Raw genomic sequence first — 19,649 nt, forward strand, 5'->3', positions numbered from 1 at the left:
CATCAGCGGGGCAAGCAAAGTACAGTATTATAGTAGGTCATGAAATGTTTAAGGTAAACTTAGTTATGCTGCTGTATGGCAGTACATGGATATAATTACATCCATGCACACAGATATAAATGAACAGTTATAGAGATTGCATCCTTTATGATATAGCACATTTTTAATATTAGGCTATTTGCAGTGAGTAATACATTTACATTACATTTACAGAATTTAGCTGATGCTTTTGTCCAGTGTGACTTAGAATCATCACTGAGTACAGTTCGAGCAACTGAAGGTTAAGGGCATTGCTCAGGGGCCCAACAGTGACAACCTGGCAGTGGTGGGGCTTGAACCAGCATCCTTCTGATTACTAGTCAAGTACCTTAATTACAATAAGGTACTTGGTTAATAATAAAAATAATAATAAAATCTCAAGCTGCATGGCACTTTTACCACTGTTTCAAATAATGTAGTTTCTTTTTTGTGATGCATACTATGATTAGATCAGATTTTAAAACATGACTGTTTAATCACCATAACCACATGTTCCTATTCATCTTTCATTTCACCCAACCCTCTTGCTCATAGCACACACATATGTGACTGAAGAAAAACAAGCTGATTTATTTAGATATGCCCTGAACAGTCTTGTTAAAAAAAACAGACAATAGACAACTTTTAGGCACCACACAGGGAGAATGAGAACCTGAGAACCTTTATCCTTTATCCAACATGTTGACAAAATCACAATGCAGTGTTTGCATTCACACACTGAATGAAGTTTTCATATCAAAATGTGTTCACATTTTTATTACGCTACCTTAGAAAGGAAGTTTGTAATGACAATAATAAAAAATAAACTTACATATTTCGTTTCACGTCCTAAAGATCTTGGCGATGGCGATGTTAATTTCTGTGGACATTCAAGTAGAGAAAAAGGAAAAGTGTAAAGCTGTATTTTCTAAACTAAACTGATACTGCTTTGAATAAGTTAGTGATTTTTAGCAACCGTTTTTATGTTATTTGAGAATTTACTCCAATTGTACTGGATTAAGGCATTGTTACTTTCACCAGAGCACAGGTCCTATAACGGTGAGTGGTAAGGAGGCGGATGCATGTGCGGAGAAGAGCGAGATTTATTAGGGGTCATAGTCGTCAGAGTAGTCCAGGGTCATAGAGCCAACACAGAGAGTCCGAGAATACATGATCACAAACAAACAAAAGCACACGAAGGCAAACAGAGGAAGCAGGCTATAACAAAGAGGCTAGGAGGAACTCAGAGGCTAAGAAACATGAAGGCTAGGATAAACTTACACTAAGAATAACATACAAGCTAAGAATTACATAAACAGAGTTGGATAACCAAAACAATGGTTTTCCATCATACAGACTTACATACAATGAACAGCCCAGACACAGGGAACAAGACAGGCTTTAAATACATTAAGTTAACAAGGCTAGAAATAAAGAACAGGTGAAAGTAATGATAGGTGTGAAAAACCAAACGAGTGGAGGAGAAAACAAAACTAAGGACTGGAACCAAAACAATACACAAGACAGGCAAACCATGGAAACAAAGACGCTAGTAGGGACCAACTGTGACAGGTCCACACATTTTTGAGCAGGTAATGCCTGCTAACACATACATAACTGCAAAACTCCATACCCTTGGTGTCTCTGAAGCAGAAGATATAACAATGAGTTTGTTAGCAGGGCCCGATTGACACTGAAATAAACAGAAAGTGTAAGTTATGTTAAAATATAGCAAATATAGTTTTTAATCCCAGAGCAGTGGGGTTGAATGGTTACTTACTGTTTGGTTTGTATCTTCTAAAACTTCATCAATAACTGCATACAGTTCTGCCGACTGCTGTCGAAGCTGAGCAGGGGTGCACATCTGCATGGAATAAATACAGCTCAGCATCTGTAGATGTCTTCTAAGTGCTGGACCGACATGAATTTACACTGTGCTCCTCCAGTACCTGTGAATGAGGGTCTTCCCATGCAAAACTATCACTAGATTCCAGAGAAGCCTCATTCATCTCAACCTCATCATCAATTGCCTTTAATAGAAAAAACAACATTAGGGTGAATCTCAAAGCTCATAGACAATAGATTGCGGCTCCAAAATTGCTCATGCTGTTAATCATTATTGGTAATGCTGGGGAAATTAGGTCAAGATAATAGAAGCCACAATATAGTAACCTCGCCTCACTATCATACCAGACACATGATCACATCAGCCACTGCACCTAGATTTATTACAAATCTCGCAGACTTTTCATTTGCTACTAGCCAAAAATGACTCTAGAATTCTTTACACCTATCCAAGAGCCAGAACTTGCATCTCTGATCTTGCACTCAAAATCCTCCGCTTGCTTACTAGATTCACTGCCCACACACTACCTATCTGCAGTAATACAACCGTTACTAAATTTAATAAACTCCTCCTTGAACCTTGTTCCTAAATCATTCAATTAACAGTAATCAGACCACTTATCAAAAATTCTAACCTCGACCCATGTCAGCTGTCAAACTATAAGCCAATCTCAATCATTTATTTCCAGGATCCTAGAAAAAGCGGTAGCTCAGCAGCTAAGCTCATATCTGAATCTGAACCAGATACATGAAGTCTTTTAGTCAGGGTTTAGGCCTAATCACAGTATAGAAACAGCACTAATTAAAGTAGTTAATGACCTTTTGATGGCTTCTGACTAGGGTTATGTCTCTTTGCTTATATTGCTTGATCTGAGTACAGCATTTGACACTATAGATCACAACATTTTACTAGGTAGACTCGAAAATGTTGTTGAGATTAAGGGAACAGCCCTTTCCTGGTTTAAATCTTACCTCGCTGGTCGCTACCAGTTTGTTAATGTGAATGGAGACTTCTCAGCATTCAACAAAGTTTGCTAAGGTATCCCACAAGGACCTGTTCTAGGGCCTTTGCATTTTTCTTTTTATATGCTACAGCTAGGTGACATTATACGTAAACATTGTTCTGGTTTCCATTGCTACGCTGATGATACTCAGCTATATGTCTCAGCGAAACCAGAGGGCATAAATCAACTTAGTATTATTGATGAATGCATAAAGGACATCAGACACTGGAAGTTGAGGAATTTTCCCTCACTTAATCCTGACAAAACTTCTATTCTATTAGACCCAGAGACAGCTAGGTCCTCATTCTCTAATTACTCAGTCTCACAATCACATTTTCCCTAACAGTTAAAGATCTTGGAGTTATTATGGATCCCAGTTTCTCATTCAAAGCTCATGTAAATAATATTTCTAAGACCACTTTTTTCCACCTTAGGAACATTTCAAAGATTAGGAACATGCTGTCTTCACATGATGCAGAAAGATAGTCTGTGCATTTATTACTTCAAAATTGGTCTACTATAATGCCTTACTATCTGGTTGTACCACTAGAACTAGAACATTTTATCATATCACTCCTATCTTGGCCACTTTACATTGGCTTCCAATAAAATATGTATTGATTATAAAATTCTTCTAATAGCCTACAAAGCACTGAATGGTCTTGCACCACAGTACCTTAGAGAACATTTAGTGCATTACAATCCACCACAGCTGCTTAGATGAAAAGGTGCAGGCTCTTTACTTGTACCAAGAATAAGAAAATCTACTGCAGGGGGCAGAGCCTTTTTCTATAAAGCTCCCTCACTATGGAATAACTGTCCTATAAATGTTCAACATTCAGACAGTCTCAATATTTAAGGCTATCCTTACAGTCAGGCATTTTCTTAACTAATTCCCATCTTAGGTAAAGGTGTAGATATGGGGGTCCATGGGCATTGTGAGTTATGGTAAACTGGGATGTTATGATGCTGTCACGTCACCTTTCTTTTGTCACTCAAGTTTGTTGACTAAGAGCAGCGAAGTGCTGATGTTCCATGGTGCCCTCATGCCTGTGTTTCCTTTCGGCTCTTTCCTTTTAGCTGTGCTGCCATAGCTAGATCTGCCAGAGTCCATTATTGCACAATATAGTTCCTTAATTTACACACCCTCGTACCTGGACATGCCTAATATAGTCTCTCTTTCTACCGAGGTATACCTACCACTGATATCATGATGTTACTAAGCCTCAACCTGTATCAGCTTCCATGGCTACTCCTATCACCCCCTGATGTTCCCTGCTGTAGCCCACCACACCTCCAATCCAGACAACTACTCTCCGTTGCCCTTAATGGATGTTCTTTTGCGGGATGTCATGATGTTACTGAGCCTCTACCCATCTCAGCTACCATTTCTACTCCAACCACCCCCTGATGTGCCCTCCTGTAGCCAACCTCCACCCTAGCCACTTCTCTGTTGCCCTTAATGGACATTCTCTTGCGGGATGGGTCTTAGACGCATGCACTCCATTGGGACAAGACTACGGCCTCTAGAAAGTTGGACTAGACATTAATTGCTCATTTTTTATTTATTTTGCTCTAAAAATTGCTATTATTGTGGTGACCATTGTCTGCCAGAGGTGGATGGGCTCCCCCTTTGAGTCTTGGTTCCTCTCAAGGTTTTTTCCCATGCTCCAGAGTGTTTTTCCTGGCCACTGTTGCCCTTGGCTTGCTCACAAGATCCTCCACATGCCAAAAATACATTTAGACATTTATATCACATCTGACAATAAAGCACAACCAGACTTCTTAAACCTGTGTAATATTAGAGAGAATTATTCAGAGAATACAATTAGTAGCAAACAAAAAATGTTTGGTAATTGATGCTTGGAAATATGGGAAAACTCGCTTTGCCAAATACATAATCAAATAATATGAAGAGTTGACATGTAATGTGTTATTCCCTGTACTTGCTGTTCTTGTATTTGCAAATTTTTACCTCCAGCTTTTGGTCTAATATCCCTGCAGTAGGTGCTTTTCATCACCCACCTATGTACAATTCTACAGAGAATTTCTCTTAACTCCTGACAGCAGCCACAGGGAATTCCAAGATAGTCACAATTATCTTAATGCTTTCAATCTAATAAATCATCCATCAGTTTGTATTCATAGCTATGAGTCTCCCTGAGCTAAATGGCTTTACACCCAGAAATAGTTTATGGTTTTAAATACATGTTAAAAATAGATATACACCATAACATCAATTGTAGTTTTAGAAGATCTAATATACCGCTAATGCAGCAATGAAATGTTCTCTAATTATTGTTCTGTTCTTTTGTTTGATCTTACAATATTTGTCACTTGGGACTATTACTGCTCTGTGCTTGCTTGGTTGTGCCTAGTGTTCTTTTTAGCTAAAGGAAGTAAGTAAATATGTAAATAAATAAATAAATCCAATGCTGACTTTGTCAACAAAATGTAATCATTGCTTTAAAACAGTCAAATTCATTGGGTTTTGTCAGAGATGAGAAAATATCTAAATGAAAATGTATATAGAGTAAAAAAATAATGAGAATAACTGGTGGTAGTATATTATCAGTTAAAATAACTTACCTGCTGTTCCAGAAGAAGTGTATTAGTGGGAATAGCAGCAAGGGCCTTGTAGGTGGATTTGATCTTATAGGGCTATGGGAAGAAATGGTTGAAAAGTATATACTTTTTATTCATGTATATAAAAAAGTGAATTTGGAAATTCAAAAGCTTCAAACTACAACCACATGCACAATGTCCAACCTCATAAATGTCAAGCCAAAGAACACATGCAGACCTGCACACCAAACCTGCCCTTTGGAACAGATATATAATCCCACCTTCCTACTAGAAAATTGGTGAATATCATGTTTCCCAGCCATGTGGGGGGCCTTGATTGGGAAGCATGTCAGTCATAGAGTAAATGCCTTTCTGCCATCAGGGTTGCTAAATCATTCAAGCTGCGTGCAACAGAGCTGCTTGAGAGCATTTGTGGTACCTTTCTGCTTTTGCTGTCTCTGTCTGTGCAGTCTGGGGTGCTGGCCCGCAGGGATGGAGACGGTGAAGAACAGAAGGAGTAAGAGGGAGACGGGGAGAATTGGTGGCTAGGGACTGCTGGAGAGGGAGACAGGGTGCAGTGATCTGAAGTAGGGGAGCGGGAGCTTGGCCTGGGCAAAGGGCAGACAGGAGAGACAGGAGGAGTGTAGGCCAGATGGGTAAGGCCAGGGGCTCTGTGAGAAGGGGAAAGTCCAAAAGCCGGGGATACCAAGCAAACCTGTTCTATTTCAGTGGACACTTTCTTGAAATTTGGCGAGTGGGAGCGTGAGCTGTTATTTGTGTGCTTCGGGACTGTTGAAGCAGGGGTATCTTGAGAAGTCTGATTATGTTTGAGGCCAGGGGTGGGGGAGGCGTCATGTGGCATTTGTTCATGTTTGAAAGTCGAGGATGGTGCATGACTAGGTTTTGTGTAATTCGTATTGAGAGTGGAGCCAATTGATGTGGGTCCACGTCCTGGATCTGATGAGAAAGAGTCTTGCGGCTCTTTCGAGTGGTCTGAATGAAGTAGTACAGAGTGATCACATGACACTGGAGTCGGCACCTGATTCTCAGAGCTGAAGTGGGAGAGATGGCTTGATTTGGGGGACAGGGACCTCGCTTTGCAGAAAGATGAAAAGATGAATGAGCTGGCATCCATGGGCACACAGGTGTCTTTATGAACTTCTCTGGGCTGATATGGAGAAGAACTTGGCACATTCAAAGAGCTGGCACACTGTGCTGATGAAATGACCCTAATAGTAATTGCAGGACTGTCAAAAGTGTTAGATTCAGTTGAGTCTAGTGCTTCCACAGGCTTTGTGGAGATGCCAACATTGTTATGTATCTTTGGTGGCATGGATACAGTATCAGAAATAAACTTTGGTTTTGCACTGTGAGTGGACTCATTACAGCCCATGTTGCTAAAGTCACAGGGTTTTGCCAGGGATCCTTCCATGGGTGTTACAGTAGAAGCTGCTGAGCATGCCACACAGGAGGACATGCTGGCAGGGGTAATGGGCCAGCAGGGAGTGTAGGGTCTGTGTAAAGCAGCAGACAGGACTGGCAGACGGCCCTTCCTCAAGATGGCCGTCAGCAAAGACAGCTGAGTGGGAGGCGGCCTGTGGCGGGCACAGGCTGAAGGTGGGCGGGGCAATGGGGCCTGGCTGTCGGAACAGAGTGTCCGGCTGGAAGAGTTTGGCATCTGCGCCAGGCTGGAGCCCGAAGCCAGAGCATGGCGCTTGAGTCGCAAAACGGAAGGGGTAAAAGTCCCTGACCTCACCGGAGAGCAGGGAGAGCTAAAAGGAACAGGAGAACTGGTGGGAGATAGCATTTGGAGAGTGGACCAGCTGCTCGGTTGCTCCCAGCCCTCGGAGAGAAGGGACTCTTTGGAAGAGGTGGGTGATGTGAAAAGGTCCACAGAGCTGGCCGGGCTCAGGACTCCCTCCTCTCTCTGGGACATGCTGTTTAAAAACAGCCGCGAGTTGACTTCGGAGTTATGACACCCGAGCTGAGAGATGCCAGGGTGTTTATTATGACTTGTCTCTGTGGTTACAGGACTGGGCTTGGGACCTATGCAGCCTATTTCAGCATGATCCATGGCTGGGGCAGGGGATAGGCTTAGAGCTGACTTATCAGTGGGTTTGAGCTGAGAAGAAAAGACAAAGGAGCGAAAAAACCTCACATGTTAGAATAATACAAAAAGCCTTTAATGACTACTTCATGTGATATTAAAGGAGAAATTACATTAAAACCATAAAGGGTTTCCTTAAAATTATTTTTGTTTTCTTCGATTGAATCATCTCCTGCAATTATTACCAAAGGACTTCATCTCAGTAATTCAAATTATAAGCAACCAAGTGACCAAATATCTGTGAAATAGAAAGAATCTGTCCAAACTGGTGTTTTCCACTGTTGGAAGCTTGTGAAGAACTCCTACTGCAGTCACTACAATAATAAGCTAAATGTTGGAAATAGAATTGTATTTAAAACTTCTCATAATCAGTCTCTTTCCGTTTCAGAGTAGCTTCACAGCAAATGGCATTTGAAGACAAATAGTGACATCACATTTTGTTTGGTACTTCCCAAGACTTTATATACAAAGCAGAATTCACACTCACCTGGGTTTGAGAGTGCTTGCTCATCATTTTGGGTTCTACATCTTCAGAGTCTCTCACGAACACAATCTTGGCCTTGTAAACACCATGTTCTTCTGCCATGCTCCTCTCAGATCCCACAGGGTCTCCCAATGTCTGTTATTGGGACAGAAGATGTTTCCAAGCATCAGCAAAACTGAAACATCAGCCATTTCAAAGTGGCCTTCAGTCATGGACAGCTATTTCCAGCACTTCAGCTATGTGAGGTGAGAAGTGTGTGTGTGTGTGTGTGTGTGTGTGTGTGTGTGTGTGTGTGTGTGTGTGTGTGTGTGTGTGTGTACACATGTGGGTGGGTGTAGGTGTGCATGTGGGTATCTACATATCTGCATGTCTCTCCTTCCCACCTACCCATCCTTTTAGCAGTAGACATGTCTCTGGTATTGCTCACATGTAAGTGCACATGATTGTACCAGGATTGCATAAGAGCTTGAAAAGCTTAAACACATGCTTTCTGAATGTAAGCAATGCACACATAGAACAGAGCACAAGAAACAGTATTTGTACAAAGTACTGTATAATGATGAATATTAGATATTATATATATGAAATATACAACATATTGCCTCACCGTGTCTCTACTTGAATCATTTTCCCCTGTGGTAATAACTTTGCCCTCTGTGGGAAGCTTTTTACGAACTGGCAGGAAAGTGAATGACTTGAGCTTGGTGGCAAAAACAGTGGAGACCTACATGAAAGGAGCATACAAATAGCATGATCCTCATTCTGGTCTATTCAAAATAAATGAATATAGGACAAAAAGCATGAGTACCTCCTTTTCACCATTTTTTAACTACCCCAACAGCTGACACAAGGGTACAACAAAAGGTCTATGCATACACAGAGGAAATATGTCAATCATCGTAACAGAGCCCATGCATAAATATACCAAGGATACTAAACACATTCCTGCTTCAAAAATGTGAGAAACATATTTCTCTCTGAACATGCAAATTCTAACAGCATAGAATGATTAACCTCCACTTACAGTTAAGCTAATCAAGGTACTCTGCTCAGTAGTTAAGTTACTTGACTTGTAATTGGAAGGTTGCTGGTTTAAGCCCCACCACTGCCAAGCTACCACTGTTGGGCCCTTTAGCAAGGCCCTTAACCCTCAGTTGCTCAAGTTATACTCACTCATAATTGTAAGTTGCTACAGATAAATGCTCATCTGAATATTTCTGCAATAATACAGTATACTAAAGAAGCGATTTGCAATATAAATATCATTGATGAGGAGACTCAGAATGAGAAGCTTGTTTGCTATAGTAAAATATATGGTTGTCTTCACGTAACATAAATGTAGAAGGTACTATGAGAGAAAGTCCATGTGAATGAGCTGCGCTTTCCAGACTACCACTGTTTTTGCTTTCTGGTGGGTTTTTATGCAATTCTCACACTCTGCCACCATCATCCTAATCATTTCATTTCAGCAACAAATGAGAATGATAAAAGCAAAATGTAAAAAAAAAAAAAAGCAATCAAAAAACAAAACACAAAAAAGCTTTGTTAACTATAAACACTGGACAACATCAAAAATGCTTCAGAGTTAAGGTGCAATTCTTAATGATTCCAACATCCTAAACGCAGATATAACCATGAAAATTTGTTATTGGCTCTCATTTTAATGATAACTCTGTGTGATCCATAAGAGACATTGTATTAGGTCTAGCTATTAGATTACATTTTTTAATATTTCAAAATACTGAGAAATATTGCATCATATTGTATCAGATCATGATGATCATACCCAGGAAGGTCTATTGCATCACTGTCTGACGTAAGATTATGCAATTGTTGACGTAAGATTACGCAATAGGGAGATTTATAAAACAAGACACCATAAGACGAGCGATTTATTTCTGTTACTTCTTGTGCTAAATGTCATGTTAGATGTAAATTCAGCTGCGTTAGGATAAAAGTAATTCCAGCTGTGTTATAAAGACTACTGAAGTGATTCAGATAGTGTCAATCAACAAGTATCAATGCCTCGTAACTGTATCAATATTGCAGACAATTTTTGTTACATTTGTGGGGAAGTGACTTTTGCACATCAGAAGGACATTGCTTCAAATGCAAAAGTGAAGAAGGTATATCATCTGTATTTCGGATGCAAGATCGGTGTCCAGGACAAGTCCTGGGCCCCACACATAAGTTGTCGTACGTGTGCAACAAATCTGTGGGCAATAGCGAATCCAAATATACCTTCTGCTATCCAACCTGTTCCGCATGGTGAAGGACTTCCTGTTCCAGAACCTCTGACAGAAGTTTCTAATGATCCTTCAGACGATGACGATGGAGACGAAACGACTCTGGAGTTTCCTGGACCTTCGACGTCGGATGATCATCAAGAAACTGATCCTGACTTCAGTCAAGGTGCATCATCTGCGCCACACAGAATAATGCAGGAAGAACTGAACAATCTCGTGATCTGGAGCTGTCCAAGAGCAAAGCAGAATTACTAGGTTCAAGACTTTAGCAATGGAATCTTCTTCAGGAAAATGTACATTGTATCAAAAGTGGCATCTGCAGTTAGAGACTTTCTTCAGAAAGGAAGATAAGCTTGTGTTCTGCTCTGACATCAACGGCTTTTTGAATGCCCTCGGAATCCAACATGACCCACAAGATTGTTTATAGACTCTTGAAAAATGAGTCTCAAGGCAGTATTGCTGCATTATGGAAATCATCTTCTATCTCTTCCAGCCGGACACACTGTGGATATGAAAGAGACATATGACAACATGAAGCAGCTGCTGGATTGTCTTGAATACAGCAAGTATGGCTGACATATCTGTTCTGACCTTAAGGTAGTCGCTCTGTTGATGGGTCTGCAGCTGGGATATACAAAGTACTGTTGTTTCCTATGTGAATGGGACAGCAGAGCACATTCTTTGTACTATGTGAAAAAATACTGGCCCCTGAGGAAGTCTCTGAAGAATACAACCAATAGCAGCTTTTTTCTCTGTCTTAGGCTCAATAGCAAAATCACAAGGGACAAACTATTTCTATGATGCAGAAGGGAATTACCCAATTACATGTACTCACATCATATGAAATTTGCACAGATTTGTACACTTATAAAGATTTTCAAAATGTAATACTTTTGTCCATACTCAACCATTTGGGAAGGAGAACAAACTACTATTTACATTTTATTTATTAGCATTTAGTAACTAATTAATTATGTGTTTTTCATCATGTTGGTGACAACGCCTTGATGACTTTGCTGTTGCTCAGACTCAGTGTTTGCACTGACACAGTTAGGACTCAAGATGTTTACCCTCCATATCTATTCCCTGTTAAAACTGCTATGAATGGCCTTTCCCACTGTTTAGCAGAATGAGAAACTTCACATCTCCTTATCTTGGACAAACCAACCAACCTATTTGGAGCCCCCTTTCACACATATCCACATGCCTCTCATTAGTTCTGTGTACAGTCCTGCAAAATCCACATAATCTCAGAGTATAGCTGTAACGGTGAGCAGTAAGGAGGCGGACGCATGTGCGGAGAAGAGCGAGATTTATTAGGGGCAAATCCAGAGTCATAGTCGTCAGAGTAATTCAGGGTCAATTTACCAATACGGAGAGTACGAGGACACATGATAAGAACAAGGGCTAGGGTACATGAACAACTAAAACACAAACAGCGACTAGAATTAAACATATGGAGGCTTGACGAAATGAAGGCTGGAATTAACATACATGCTACGATAAAATAAACATGACTTACATACAGTGGTTAGACTTCAATAAACAATTAACCCACTGACATACATCCAATCAATAGCAAAGACACAGGGAACAAGACAGGGTTTAAATACATTAACTTAACAAGACTAGAAAAGAGGAACAGGTGTGAAAAACCAAACAAGGGGCAGAGAAAACGAAACTATGGAATGGAACAAACAAAAACACAAGACAGGGAAACCATGTAACATGGAAGCAAGGAGGAACAATAGCACAATACAGCGAGTCTGAAAAGTTGCTGCTGTTCTCTTCATAGGTTAATCCTGTCTGGAGGTAAACTATATTTTCCATCTGTAATGCTGAAAGCACAGTCAGACGCTTGAGGATAAAAGGCAGGAGTTTCATTGTAATCCATATCTGGGGTGGTTTAACTAGCCAGGGTCAGAACCAGAGTGATACAGTCCAGGGTAATCGCAATCATAGGGGTAAACAGTCCGAGTCCAAAAACCCATAGAGCAATAACACAGGCAAACAAATCCAACAAGGGGTAGGCAAAAATCGTAGTCTAGAGAAATGGGAAAACCAGGTCAAAAACACAGGAGATCAAAAACAGAACACTCGGTATGCACAGGTAAACTGGAGGCAATACTTCACAATGACAAACACTTATGGGATGGCTTATATACATGAAAAAACAGGTGAACTCTCAGGTTCACAGGTGATGAGGATCTGGTGAACTGTTGATGATTGGATGAGTCACTCTCCTGGAGACTAACTGCATGATGGGTATTGTAGTTGGTATGTGTGTCGGGTGACGTGACACCATCAATCTATGAGTTGTTGAGTTCCAAAGGAAATGTATGCCACGAGGTACTGTCATCCAACACTTATACCTCTCACTTCTTCCATTTTATATTATGCCACAAGATTATGAAAAGAGAAAAATATTACTCAAAGTCTTGTTCCTATATCAGTGAATGTTGTCAGGGTTGACAGGCTACTTTTGTGTCCACTGAAGTAACAATATTTTTATTCAAGTTTGACTTTAGGCTACTTCACCCACCTCTGATAACATGGCACAGATTTTGCTGTGTGGTAATCAGAATGTGATGACCATCTTGAATGCCTGGGGGTTCACTTTGACTAAAAAGCTATAAAGTATTACTTAAGCCCAAATTCAAAAGCTCAGACTGCTGAGTGTGTAGTTAACCAATCACTTTAATGGACTTAAAAGCATCTCAGGAGATTTTTTAGCTTGTGGCATGGATAGCTACGGTGGTGGTCTTGTTCACTACCTTCAGTGTCAGATATCAGCCAAATGTCACAGTTCAAATAGACTTTTCAAGTGTGTCAAATGTAGACCTATCGTTTGTGGTGTAAATTAAGGTATGGATTCATACTGGAAGTTAAAAAAAAAACTCAATAGGGGGCATGAAAAAGCTAACCTTGGATTATACATCACAGTTGTGCCTATTCCTCAAGCATCATTGTCAAATGCAAGCTATTTATAAAAGGTTTTCAAGCTTATGACCACTTTGTAATTTTTTATGGTATATTATGTCCATAATGCTCTGTTTTTGAGATATCACTTATTTATTTATTTTTTAAGTTACAACCCAAGATGTAGTTTGTAAGTTTGTAAGATGTAGTTTGTAGTCTGAAGTTTGTAGAGCAAGACCTAATAACTATTAGTGTATTTTCTGTGAGTATATGCTAGGTAGCCTCCATTTAAACTACAACCCATTGAAAATCTATTATGAATCCTGGCCATACTCTCCAGGGTTACTTCCGTTATTCATAGTATTGACTCCCCTTTACAGTGTAGCCACAGAGACAGGGTAAGCCACAAACAAACACAAGCCAGTAAAGGTTAAAAAAGTAATTTCCTACTTGCCAACAGATCTCTCTCTCTCTCTCTCTCTCCCTCCCTCCCTCCCTCCCTCCAATTTAATAACTATAATTATAGATGGGGTCATACTGTTCCTCTAGCTTACATTGCAAGCAGAAGAACTGGCTAAAGGCCTGTTTATCTTAGTCTGGTCTGTTGCTTGTATGCTGTTTCCTCATGGTCTTTCACTAGAACCCTTTACACTGGCTCAGATGAAAGAATAGACCTTTCCCTGTAACAGTAATGACATTTTGACTGCTTAATGTTGCATACCCTCTGCAACACTACTTCTATAACCATTTGAAAAACTTTCTCTCTAAACTCTCCAGAGTAAATTCCAGTTTTGCAAAGTCGTAAATATAAACAAGTACCATGAATTTAACACTGTGAGATTCAGTTTTATGCTGAAAACTCACCAGCAGAGGCAACTAATTAAACCAGTGTATGGGTGTGGGTGTGTGTGTGCGTGCGTGTGTGTGTCTGTGTCACGCACTCACACATGAACATGTGTGCACGCATGTGTGCATGTGGGTAAGATGGCAAAAACTCTCTCAGTTCCCATCACACAAATCTCAGGCCACTGTTATTCTTGCATTCTCAAACAGCGCTCTTTAAAATACAGCAGACGTCTGGTGCTGAAGCCTGGCAGACTTCTATTCCCTTCGGCTTTGCCCTTAATACCAAGCATTTCAATAATAATGGCAGATGCACATGCAAAACACAGCAAGATAAACAATACTCAAATTCTGGAAAAAAAAAAAAAAGAAAAAAGAAAAAAAAAGAATTACTCTTTTTATAATATAACTTTAATACAAATTACCAAATTATTATTACCCAGATGCAGAGGGAACATTAAGAAGCCAGCAAGTGGGTCTTAGTCAACAAAGTGATCATTTATATGTTGCAATTAATGATAGGATGACCCAATGATAAGGTCACCAGAACATTAATTAACAATGACAAAGCTCCTCACAGCTGAATTCATGATTACTCAAGACAGCACCTTCAGCTGCAGTCACAGCATGTCATACAGCTTGACCCTACCACTCAGACACACATGAGCACGGAGATAGAAATAAGCTTTTCTCTTTTTCCTTTTTTTTCCAAGACAATACTGACTCATTTTCATACTAGCAGATTCACTGAGCTCATTTTGAGTAGCAAGGCAGGTCAAAACTCAGCAGTAGCCAAAGGATTTCAAAACACTTCTGTCTCATTGCTGCATCCAAATAATCAAGTTATAGCTGGTTGGTACTTGACACTTTAGGTATTTAGGAACAAATTGCAGCACTTTTATGAGTCTTCTTGGCCTTCAAAAATAAAACTAATTACACTGCAGGTTTAACTTTATTCTGACATTGTATTAAACATTCATTTGGGTGTACACCTAAGTGTATAGTCTTATAGTGAGCTCTTGACAACATTTTACACTGATATTTTCCCCAAATTTACCAGCCAATTATGAATAATTCATGATGGCTGATGAGTTGAGTCAGCTGGATTTATTTTTATTTTTTTTACATTGTTACATCATAGCCCATAATTACTTATAAGCATTAGACAAGATGACATTATATCAACATGAGTACACATGTTCAAGATAAATCATGGACCACATTTTCCCCTTTAGCCAGCTAATGTACTAGCTATCACCAACTGTTTAAAAAAAACAGAACATTTTTTTAATAAAAAGCTAACTGCCATATTAGTGGTCAGATCTATCCAACACTCTCGATCATCCAATTTCCTTGTATATTAAAGTTCAGAAAGATCTCCCCAACACGGCAGAAAGCCATAAACCAAAGCCAAAATAAAATGCAGGAAACTATTTGTTAACACGGTCATAGATAAGAGGCATGATAAATAATTTTACAAAGACCAAGTAACTAAAAACACCATCTTATGTACTGTTTTAAGCTAGATGCATGTCAACGAGGTTTCTAACTATAATGTCTTATTCGTATCACAGAAACGAATCTAACGTCATGGTATTCTACTGTTAGCATAAAAGCTATCAGTAGTTGGGCATGCTAACTGAAGCCTTTTATTTCATAAAGGTTTTGATCTAGTATTAACACATAATCCTGGGATACCCCTTAAAGGGTACATATGGGGAAATGTCTCTTTAACAGTGTGCGCTAATATTTGAGTATCTTGAGTGCCTACCAGCTTTTTGTGGGCCTCTTGTCAGATATTAGCTAAGGACAAGCAGCTGAGATTTGGCTCCACTTTCTGCATCAAGGGGGTAGCCCTTAGCATTATACTAGCTCCAATGTGAGTATCTCCACCCACAATTTGTGAGCTGCCTTTGCGAAGGTGCGTGTTTTTTCTCATCTGCGTCTGACCTACTAGCATTATGTCGAAGCTAGGAGCTACACATTGAAACTGCGCTGTTAGCTTGCACAGCCACACACAACACAACACAAAATGCGACATCAGGCCACAGCCACTGAGGACAGAAAAGTTGAATATATGTTTATTTTTGATTGCAATATCCCAGCTAGCTAGCTAGCTACTTTGTGTCTGACTTCTTTTCCAGCCTAGGTCACTACAACGCAGCTGTGGCAGCAACATTTATCCTATAAGAGGATTCAGTACTGTACAACGATAAACTACAGAAAATAAAATATGTATGTTATGTGTCTATGTGTTTCTTTGGCCGTTTAGCAATGGCTAACGCTAACATCTCAGGTAGCTAGCTAATATATTAACTAACAGTAGATATAGCTAATTTTCTAGAACATTATTGGCACTACATTGATACAGGTTCCACAACAGTTAACATTAGATTGTTAACTCTAGCTGGCTAGTTGAATGTCTAAGATGACTTTTATCTTTAAACTTAACATATAAAAATAAGTTTAAGTGTGTTTCTGTTGTGTACCACGCAGGTAAACGGATTAGTGGCATTAACATGTTGTGCAGGGGGAAAATGCTTTAGGTCCGTCTGTAATTAGACAAGTAGGCACGCTTTACAGTGTGTGTCATTGATAGAATGAGCAGAGACCAGACAGCAAATTCATGATCTGACTGGTGCAAACCAACCATATAAGGTTGCACCACTATGTTTTCTCTGGTAGCAATGTTTCTCTGTGTTAACTTGCTCAAAGTATAATAGGATCTCTTTAAACAGCACTCTCTGTGCCATGGTTAGACTTGTGTGGTAATTGATTGATTGGTGGGGGGGTGGGAAACAATAGAATATCGTTCGCAGTGCTTTTTGCTGTTGCACAGCTGACGTCGTGCCTCTGATACTCAATAACGAATGTTTTTCACACCTCAAGGGTTTTTGAAGAAAAAATCATTTTTAGCAGTTGCAGCGAGGAACATGGTATGATGAAGACAATCTAGAGGTTACTGTCTGCAAAACTGTCAGCCTGGGCAATTAACAGCTATTTGTCATGTGTTGTGAGTAGACTGCCTCTCTGTTTTATCTTTGATAGGACTGCTTGGCCTATGCACTATTTACATGCATACCTTGGTTCAAAATGTGAATTCAACGTGCCTTTAACTTTCTTTCGAGTCTTCATTTCAGTGTCAGTTTCTAACTTCATGACAGCTCTCACAAGTTTTCCCTTTCAGATCAAAGCAGGAAACTTTTCAAGACCAGTTTTTCCAGCATGTTATGCCTCCAAAAAAGTCATTACTGGTTTAAAGATAAACATGTAGGTGTGTCCTATGTTCACTTGTTCCAAAATTCAATCCTCCCCTAACTGCTAATAAAGAAGCCAAGGCCAGCCTTTCCCACAAAGCCATGTGGTTTCTGCTCTGTAAGCACCTCAAAGTTGGGAACTACAACCAGGATATATTTTTATGAAGTATATAAATACCTATAAACATCCTGTCTTTCTCTGGTCCTGTGACATTTAACCCTCTAATGTTCACCGTCTTTGGGAGTAGGAGAAAATCAGAACTGATCAAAATAGAAACAAACACTTTCCACTGCTTCCAATTTTAATGCAGCTTTCACTTTCTTGTTGTACAGTTGTGCCCCCAGTACAAAACCTCTAAGGATAAGTTTAGTTTGATTAATCTTTAACCCTGTGTATTCCACAATGGTCTACTCAAATCAGAAATTTTTTGTCTACTGTGAATGGCCAGGGAGGTTATGCAGTACACGGTCAGATTTGGCCTCAGGAGCAATTACTAACATATGAAGTATCTGACAGATTCCAGAATACATGTTTAGATCTAGGTTGCTTTGTTCAGTAAAACTAATCTACTATAGGATCATATAAGAGGGATTGAATTAATTTGTGTGTTTAGACAGGTCCTATTTTCAAAATAAGCTTTTTTTTAGTATGGCTAGTTCCACAATGTGGCAACAAAGTGGCATCACTTACAGACATTGCTAATTTTGTCCAAGTGGCATGCTGCCAAACATACTTAGTCAACACGAAATCTATTTTCAATGTAAAACTAAGCAATACCATATACTTTTAACACACAATTGGCTACATGTGATTATAATTTAAATTCAAATGAAGTTTAAATCAATACTTTGAACTTCTGTTACTGATCAGTCCATCATCAAACTGTAACCTCTTATCATCCGCGAACACACAACAGCGTAGTGTGCCAGAATACTAAGAATATTTTTCTACCCTCAAGGTCACTGTCAGCAAAAGTACCCACCACATCCACCTGGAATCCATTAGTGTGACAGCTCTAAGAGAGATTCCTTTATTTGTCTCACTCCAGCTTCCCAAAAAACATGTCACTACTTTCAATGACCACTCACCTTTCCCAAGGCCCCAGACGGCTGTTCCGAGGCCATGCTTGTTTGCCGAGAGCTGGTGCAGTCTCCGTGTCTACATTCCGCCACCCTCCGCTCTCGAGCTCTTCAGACAAGCTGGAGCCACAGAGGTAGATAACTACTCATGGCTGTAGGCTTCCATTTATAGGTTCACAAAAGCCACAAATAACTTTCAGACAGCCCTCTGCACCCCCATGACAACAATGATTTCTAGATTGCCAGTGATTGAGTGATCCTTGTCTCTATGGGAGTGCAGAATGTTTTTGTGCTTGAAAATAATTCATTTTCACACTATAATGACAAATTGCAGTGGAGATATTGGCATTACTCATTATTAGTTTGGAGTACCATCTTGCAGTTGTAATATGTGAAATAAACTTGGGAGTTCATGGTATGCTTTATAAATGTGATCAGTTTTTGTGTAAACAAGAAAGCACCTGTTCAAAGGCCAGGTGAAAAACGCATATACCATAAATATATATGTACAGCACTTTTGTTCATTTTAATGAAAAAAAGTACTGCCTACTTAATGCATATAAATGCTATGTATATAGGTGCCTATTTGGATCTGAAGTCAGCTCAAATCATTGTTGCAATCATTGATAAATAAAATACAATGCTAAATAGAATGCTGTTTAAATCTAATAGAGTCACTAGACTACTATTTTTATACCCTGGAAAAGAGCCATTCTATTGCCAATTCCATTTCTAAATCGGTGACTCTATTAGATTTGAATATTAATGTCTCTGCATTCTCTATTCTGCATTGTATTTTAAGTATCAATAATGCAGCAACAATAATTTGAGTTGATTTCAGATACCAAATACCAAGACATGTACTGAATGTAATGAGAAAAAAATATAAGAAAGCAAACAAATCGGCCACTCACATCAGTCTTACCCAAGTCCTCACTAGCATGGAAATGATTAAGACAGCAGAACCAAGAATGAGAGGCAATAAAGATAGGCCCTGAATCTAATCTGTAAACATAGGCCACACTCTTCGACTTCAGAAAATAATGAATCATCAACCGTTCACAAACAAATTGATTTACAATTACCCCCCCCCCCACCCCAAGCCCCAAACTCCACCCCAACCCCCACCGCAGCTACTCTCCCACACTCCCAAAGCAGACCACTGGAGTGAATTATAATCCCTCAAGCTGGCACGAGCCACATTCTACATTCTATTTGCAGCTGCCTGTATCCATCTCTCGGTGTGCCGCCAACAGCCTACTCCAGACCAAAGCAATGCAT

At 39.7% G+C, this 19,649-nt stretch overlaps 1 protein-coding gene across 3 annotated transcripts in view; it reads right to left on the reverse strand.

The window, feature by feature from the left end:
• Positions 1-18,488, reverse strand: part of mlip (muscular LMNA-interacting protein) — a 29,806-nt gene extending 11,318 nt beyond the window's left edge. For all 3 annotated transcript variants that reach the window (XM_027023415.2, XM_027023406.2, XM_027023424.2), the window contains exons 1-9: positions 18,378-18,488; positions 8,631-8,747; positions 8,027-8,158; positions 5,872-7,554; positions 5,457-5,528; positions 1,968-2,048; positions 1,799-1,882; positions 1,652-1,711; positions 851-898 (exon numbers count right to left, since the gene is read on the reverse strand). In XM_027023415.2, the coding sequence (XP_026879216.2) occupies positions 851-898; positions 1,652-1,711; positions 1,799-1,882; positions 1,968-2,048; positions 5,457-5,528; positions 5,872-7,554; positions 8,027-8,158; positions 8,631-8,747; positions 18,378-18,413 (2,313 nt within the window). In that variant the 5' untranslated portion in view covers positions 18,414-18,488. The remainder of the gene's footprint in view (positions 1-850; positions 899-1,651; positions 1,712-1,798; positions 1,883-1,967; positions 2,049-5,456; positions 5,529-5,871; positions 7,555-8,026; positions 8,159-8,630; positions 8,748-18,377) is intronic.
• Positions 18,489-19,649: the final 1,161 nt, after the last annotated feature.

The sequence above is a fragment of the Electrophorus electricus genome, chromosome 11 (assembly GCF_013358815.1).
Source record: "Electrophorus electricus isolate fEleEle1 chromosome 11, fEleEle1.pri, whole genome shotgun sequence".
In the NCBI taxonomy this organism is placed as follows: Eukaryota; Metazoa; Chordata; class Actinopteri; order Gymnotiformes; family Gymnotidae; genus Electrophorus; species Electrophorus electricus.